This window comes from Eretmochelys imbricata, chromosome 7, assembly GCF_965152235.1.
Source record: "Eretmochelys imbricata isolate rEreImb1 chromosome 7, rEreImb1.hap1, whole genome shotgun sequence".
Lineage (NCBI taxonomy): Eukaryota > Metazoa > Chordata > Testudines > Cheloniidae > Eretmochelys > Eretmochelys imbricata.
The window spans coordinates 63,024,623-63,032,197 of NC_135578.1; the positions used below are offsets into that span (position 1 = coordinate 63,024,623).

Below are 7,575 nucleotides of genomic sequence, written 5' to 3' on the forward strand. Positions count from 1 at the left end.
CTGGGCGAATGCAGAGAGTTCATTAACTTGCTTCTTTTCTCCACTTTATACATTAACTCTAACTTCTACTAATTATCTCGAGTAAATGCATTGGGCTAATTAGCAGCTGGGCACCACGGGAAACTTTGAGCAGTAATTATATTGTGGGGGATATTGTAAGGAGAGGCAGAAAAATAAGTAATTTGTCAAGGCAAAGTCGCCGCTTGTAACTCTTTCCCTCTCCTAGTTCAAGCTGGGGAAAGAGGGGAGTTGTAGAAGGAAGATCAATTAGCGGATGGGGCTGTATCACACAAAACCTCTGCGAAAGAGGCTGCACGAACAGAGATCCTATGTAAATGCGTTAATCGTTCTGTTTGCATTTGTTTGTTCCCTACTTCTCCCATCGTACAGGAGTTTACAAAGGAGAACTGCGAACAACTGCTTGTCTTAACGGGTGGTTAGGTAAAGACTTACGATGCAAAGTTACACCAGCCCATGCAAGCCTTGCTGGGGCATGCAGCAGTAGCGTTTTATATTTTTTTCACTTCAATTAAAATTAACTTATCGCAGGTTTATTCTACCTTGAGAAATTTGGTTTTGTCGTTCTTTACAGAAGCACTTATGGGGAAGGAGGAGAGACTGGAAGACACTGGAAGTGTCTGATTAGTTATTTTAACCTGACAATCGTTTGCCCTGCGCTGCGAAAAATCCTGCAGTAATAGGGTTGAAACAGAGTCGTGCTCTGATTTTGTCACGTCGTGCTTAGAGGGGAAGAGATGGGTCGTTCTCTCTCTGCAGTTTACAAGCTTTTCAAGTTAAGTCTATTTTCCATCTCAGAACCAAAGCCTCCCGAGCCCTTTTCTTTAAAAAAACAAAACAAAAAACAAAACCAAAAAAAGTTTTAAACACTAGCTTTCCCCGTTCACATCAGCAATAATTCAAGAACTGGTTTCTCAAAACACACGCAACCAGTTCCTTAGTTTTCTAGTTTCATTCCTACACAGGTGTTAAGGGGGAAAAATATAACATGCATCTTCCCTTTTTTTTTAAAAAAAATTTTTTTTAAGAGAGAGAGCCCGGGGGTTATAATAAAGCTGGGTTTTTTTTATTATTTTAATTAAAATTGAATAAACGCTTAAGAAGAAATTAGTAATCCTCTCCAACCCAGCCCCAGTTGTTTGTAACAGACTCAAAGCGTATTTTTTTTAAAAAAAAAAAAAAGTAAAAGCTTTTAATACATCAAATATACGGAATTTTAATCTTTAAAGCGATACATTGTCTATTATTTTAGTACATGACGTAAACCTTACCCCCTTTTACAGGGTGGACTTAAAAATTAAAAATAGTTAAGTGTTCCTTTTAAAGAACAAAATAAGGCAAATGAGGTTTTTGGAATAGAATTGTTTTTTTTTCCTTCTTCCAGATTACATACAAAAAAATACCAATTCTCTTTCAATTGTATACACCGTAAAAATAATTGCAATTTGAAGTTATAATTGACAAATTGCGACTTGGTTTTTTAGTAACAAACATGCATGTAACTTTTTTTTTGTTTCAAGGAGACATTAAATAAGAACGTACAATACAATCATAGCAATTTTAAAGTAACATTAAAGAGAAGACCTCTATTTCTTTTTTATTTATATTCTACAATGGGTGTTCAACTTTTACCTATTGAGCTCAGTTAAGTAATGCACTTTATGATTCATTGTCCCGCTTGAAGCTAACATAAATAAATACAGTGCTCACGGATCCAGTCCTCAAATGAACACTATTTTATAAAAAGTCAGATTTCAGCTTGTATAAAGTGTGGCAGGGTTTCTTCCCCCCCTTCCCCCCCCGCTTCCCCCCTCGGTCGTTTGCAATCTTTACCCCACCCTACACTCACTGGTAGCCCAGAGCGGAGGCTGTGGTAAGTCTCTGCCCGTACAGTGCATAGGGGGAGTAGTAAGGTCCCGTGGCCGCAGGGACGGGCACTGGGGCACCTGGGGTGGGCAAAGGGCTCTTGGAATAGGGGTGGTAGCGGCTGCTCAGTCCCAAGGCGTGGTGCGGGCTGCGGAGGGCCAGCGTGCCGGGGCTGCCCGGCGCCCCGGTGGTGGGGATGTGCATGTGGCAGGCCATGGCCGCGGCGGCGGCGCTGGCCAGCGAGGAGGAGCTGGGGTAGCTGGAGAGGAGTTTATCGGTGCCCGGGAAGGCAGTATGGGTCCGCAAGTGGCTCAGCAGCTCCTCGGAGGTGGCAAAGCGCTTGTCGCAGGGTCCGTTGGCCGACACCCAGTTGCAGATGTGGGGCTGGGGGTCGTTGGGGAGCATGAAGCCATAGGGGTACAAGGGGTGGCCGGCCAGCGAGGGCGGGGTGGCCCCCGTCAGGGAGGAATGGACGCTGTGCAGCGGGTGCGTGGGGTAGACCAGCGGGTATCCGGACTTGAGGGCCTGGTCGTGGGCGCAGGAGGCGCTGGCCGCGCCGGCCAGGTGGCTGGCGCAGTGGTAGCTCAGGCAGTAGGGGTCGCGGCACAGGCTGGCCGTCATGACGGAGGGCGGCGAGGCGCCGGCCAGCGGGCTCGATCCCGCCGGCTTGCTGCAGCCCAGGCTGCCGGCGGCGGCCAGCTGGGCCCCGACCAGGCTGCCGGACTTGGTGGGGTCCAGGGCCACTCCGTGCGGCAGGAACTGCGGCGGGTAGCCGGCGTAGGCGCCCGCCAGCGTGCCCGGGTAGCTCATGCCCGCCGGCGGCAGGGGGAAGACAGTCTGGCCCGGCTTGTAGGGCGAGACCGGGGCCACCAGGCCGGAGCCCAGCACCGAGGCGGACGAGGTGGCGGTGGTGCTGCTGCTGCAGGAGGACGAGTCCGAGGAGATGGTCTTGGAGCCCGGCGCTCCCTCCGGGTGCTGGCCGCCCTCCACGTTAATCCCGCCACAGCTCACGCTAATCCGGCTGTGGCTGAGGCTGGCGGCGCCCGGGCCCCCGTCCGAGCCGGCGCTGCCCCCTTTGCCGCAGCCCTCCGCGTCCTTCTTGTCCTCTCCCGCCTTGCCCTCGGCCGGCAGCAGCCCCGGCGAGCAGGCGGAGGCGCTGGAGTTGGGGCTGCCTGTCCTTGGCGTGAACGGCTGGCAGGTGGCGCTCGGGACTCGGAATCCCGACTTCTCTCCGCTGGAGACTCCCCCAGAGGCGGCGCCACCGCAGCCTGCGGGGCCCGGCTCCTTCTTCTCGGCGCCCGGCTTGGAGTAGGGCTTGAAACTCGACTTGTCCTCCACGCCGATGTCGCTGAGTTTCAAGGGGCCCGACTTGGAGTCCTTGTCCCCGCCCGCGCCGTTCGAGGTGACCGAGGAGAGTTTGGAGGAAGGGGAAGGGTCCGGCTTCCCGATCTGGGAGCACGTCTGAGCCAACAGGGCCAGCGGGCTCTTCTTAGCATCCAGCTGCAGAAATCAGAGGGACACACAAAGACAAACGTTTAATCGGATGCTTTAAAAAAAGAAGACGAAGAAGAAGAAGAAGTCGGCATTTGCCGACGTTTCTTGCAGAGAACGGCCTGAAAAGGATCAACAATTTTGTGCACATTCATCATCCTGACAGCCCCCCCCCTTCCTCCTCCCCTGCATGCACCATTTTCCACAATGCCTTTTAAAAGGCAACGGTTTCTTATACCGCGGCGAGACAGCCCCATGTCTCTACTGCCTAGGCAAAGCAGCACCCACCCCGGGGGCTTTACAAAGTTCAGCTTTTCCGCCCTCTACTTTGGCTTTGCCTTTGCCTTGTCCCCACCGCACGCGCGCACAAACGCCCGGAAAGGAGAGCGACTGCACCATTTCTGGCTGGCCACACGATTTAGAAACCGATCCGGAGTTAGCAGGAGAGCCGGGCTCCGGGAAATCTATGGCTTCCCTTTGAGCAGACTTTAATGAAACCATTCATTCACCGAGACCCAACCTCCACACCACCCCTCTTTCAGAGCGGAGGTCCCTACAAATATCCTGCCAGGGTAACGCGGAGAAGATGGGACTCAACACAACACACACATACCCCGCCACAAGCAGGTTATCTTCCAAAGTGAGACTAAGATCAGGAAGCTTTGATCAGCCGCACCCACATTCTCCCCCCCCCCCAATATTTTCAGCCAACAAGACTATTTCGCACGTTGTGACTAGTGGGTCCCTAGTCCTTAAGGAAAACAGTCTCCTTCCATCTCTCCCTCCCCAAAAGGGGTGTAAAGAAAACAAATAAATTCAACTTTTCATGAAAGAAGGAATGCTCAAATCAGCCAAGCTGGAGCTCGCAACCCCAGCCTTAGCTACAGCCCCGAAAGAAGGGATGCGGTTCCTGGTCTAAACGCCTTTCAAAGAGAAGGGAGAGGACGCCATGCAATGAGCGTGAAGAGGCCGCTTGAGCAGGAGGAGGGGGAGGGAAAGGCATCGCCTCCGGTTCCTTACCTCTATGGGGCTGACAGGGGTGGAAGGCAAAGGCTGCAGATACTCAGGGTGTAAAATGTGTCCCGTCCGAGCCGTGAGCATTTTCAAGACTTTGATGGGAAGCCGATTCGCTTGGCGTAAAGGGTCCGAAGGAGGGACGGCGTGGAAGAAGGGCTTGGTGCAGCTAGTAGTATTCCCAGAGTGCCCGTTCTGCCAGGCGAGATCAGCGGCGCTGCTGAGGCTGAGGCTGCTGCTGCCGCCAATGTCTCTACCGCTGCTGCTGTGCTTACTACTTCTTACAGCAGAAAGCGAGGGCGATGTGATCATGACCCAAAACCTCGCATGAAAACTGGGACGAGTCGCGCTGATCAGCCTCGGAAACCTTCTCTCTTTGGTGGGGGGAGGGGGGAGACAGCCACACACCCCCAAAAGCAAACTAGCAAGAACAACAAAAAAAGGCAGAAAACGTCTCTGGCTTTGCCTAGTGGAGGCGGGGGGAGCCCGGAGAGGAGGGGGAAAAAGCAGAATAATCCCGGGGTGGGGGCTGGGGGGGGGATGGTGCGTGTGTCTCGCTTGGTCCCCGGCTGCTGCGCTCTCCCTCCTCCTCCTCCTCCTCCGCTCAGCTGTGCTGCTGCGAGCCGCTGCTCGTCCAGCCCGGGATCTGGCAAAGAAACTCACTTCAAAAGCAGCTGAGTTAGTCTGAGATTAAAGCCTTTGCCGCCTTCCAATCAAATGGGACCCCGAGGTGATTGGAGGGTCAAGGGGATGTGACGTTCCCCGGGCTGGTTTTTTTCTCTCTCTCCCCTATGGTTTTCGTGGGTTCTCCCTCTCTCGCACTTTTTCTCCCTCTCTCTCCCCCTCCCCTTCTTGTTTTTGCTCCTAGGACGGGATGGGCGTTAATTTTGTGTTTCACATCCCGCGCTTTTAAGTCGTTCTCCTGATGCTCCTCACTGCCCCCAGCCTCTGCCAGTACCTACCAAAAGCACAGTGCGCAGCATCGGGGGGAAGTGCGCCCTTTCAAGGGCGCGCCAGGTGGGTAGCCAACACGGTGTGCTAGGTATATTTAAGAGCCTCATGACATAGCACAGGCTATAACAGCCTTTAAATACTCCTTAGTGAATGTCTTTATACAGTTATGTGTACAAATATTTATACGTATGTAGATAGACACACGTAGTTATGTTGTAGGTTGCTTTTTCCTTCGCTCCAATCCCTCTATGGTGGTTTCACCCGTGCTTTTTTGTAACCTTGCCCCACTAAACCAAGGGCTAGTGGTGATCAGGTTGGATAATGTCCTGCCTCGTGCTGGAGGAAAAGGGGGAGTAGAAAGCTCTCCCCCCCCCCCCAGTTCATATTTTCAAAGTGGTCTTTGACGTGAAACTAAATAAAGTCATCGTCCGCCCTGCCAAGTACGAGCAGAAGCTCTCCAATCAGGCCCATGATGACACGGGGAGCCCAGTGCAGAGATTGGGGGATGTGACTGTCACATGTTTTCAGTGTTACATACACCGCCCTCCTCCACTCGCTCCCTCTCTTTTGGGGTCTCTCCACCCCTGCATCAATTGTCAATGCTCCCCAACCGCAATCAATCAGTTATTTGTCAGCCCCTGTCAATCCGCCCTTGATTTATGTCAGCTTTTGTTGCTGATTACAAGCCTGGTGTGACTTGAAGGAAGAGAGGGAGGGGAGGGGAAAAGCGAGGAGAGAGAGACGGGCTCCTTTGAGAAAGAGCCATTCAATGTAAGGAATAAATCGTTCCCCGAGTAAACTCAATTTGTATGCCAACAAAAGGGAGAGTGACTTCTGTTCGCCGCGACGCCACAATATATACCTTGGCGGAGCAGTTTTAATTAACGGGGGTGACTCTGCTTTGTGTGTGTGCGTTTTAAAGGCGATCCCCCTTCCTTTTCTCCTGCCTCGGTTATTAGACGTGTTCTTTGGCGGATGAAGATGAGGATGGGGATGGGGGAGAGGAAGGAGAGCTGAGCTGGGCGAAGAAGACGACCCATGGCTGGGCTTTTTCTCGCCAGCCCGTCACTCAAGCGCTTGGCACGGCGGAATGTGTAGAGGAGATTAAGATTGACATCTCGAGCGGCCGCAGAATGCCAATACTGACTCTGACAGGCTCAGCAAACGATTGCCCGGCATCAAAGGACAGGCTGGGGGGTGGGCGATGCGTATTTGTGCCCAGTTACCGGAGTTTTCGCTTTAAGTAGAATATTATTGACTCGCCATTTGTATCTGTGCTAAACTGTACCTGGAGCTAAGCAGAGGTGTGTGTGCGCGCGCCCCTATAATCTACCTACCTATCTCCATGTGTGTGTAATATACATCTGTGTGTGTATACACAGCCAAAGAGTCTCTAGCATGCACACACGTACTTGCCCCCCAGCCCTTTTAAAAGATGTCAGCGTTATATGTCTACAAGAAATGCCCCGTGGGTAGGAGGTCATAGGTTGAGGGCACCTCACCTTCCAATGTTGGTAGATTCTTGACTGACTTCCCACCCCCTTTTGGTGCTCTGGGTTGGATTTAAAAAAACAAACCACTCCCCCCCAACTTCCCTCTCTAGCCTCCAACCCTCTTCATCCACTAACATTTTTTCACAGGCAAAATGTGTTAATCAGTCTCTTACTTTTGTTTCCGGATCTGACATGGTGGCCCACACGATCTACAACATTAACAAAAAGGTCACTTCGAGAGATAAAACACGTTTGACAAGTGAAGAACAAGGCAAGTGCTTTAGAGGTCGCGTCCAATTCCTGACCGGGTCTCCAGCTAGAACAGGGACTGATCCTGGAAAAAGGATTGTGGGGGGGACGGACAGGATAGAACTTTCACTTTCTTTTGTGGTTGCGTCTGCTGAACCTACCAACGTGTGTATGTTGGAAACACAGTCCCCACCCCCGAACTAATGTGTCAGTCAGTGTCAGTTCATGCTCTCATATTAGTAGCTCGGGTTGGCATTTTCTCCTAGATCTTTTTCCTTCAAACCAGTCCCTTTTTAAATTCTGAAGTCACAGAAATGTACGCAAGGTCTCTTTTAAAAGCCACTTTTCTCTTTGGATCCATGGATCAGCCCACAACCATCCTTGAGCCGTGTGTGTGAAGAGGAAAAAGTTAAAATGACCAGTGTTTTAAACTCCTTGTATTTGCTATTTTGCCCTAAAACATTTCTGTATTTGTCAGAAGGTGATTACT

At 51.4% G+C, this 7,575-nt stretch overlaps 1 protein-coding gene across 1 annotated transcript; it reads right to left on the reverse strand.

Moving 5' to 3' along the window:
* Positions 1–1,863: 1,863 nt before the first annotated feature.
* On the reverse strand, positions 1,864–4,701 carry ZNF503 (zinc finger protein 503). The gene is made up of 2 exons (XM_077822918.1): positions 4,396–4,701; positions 1,864–3,384 (listed from the first exon to the last, which is right to left on the reverse strand). Exons 1-2 carry the CDS (start codon positions 4,699–4,701, stop codon positions 1,864–1,866), a joined length of 1,827 nt encoding a protein of 608 aa, XP_077679044.1.
* Between the last annotated feature and the right edge of the window lie 2,874 nt (positions 4,702–7,575).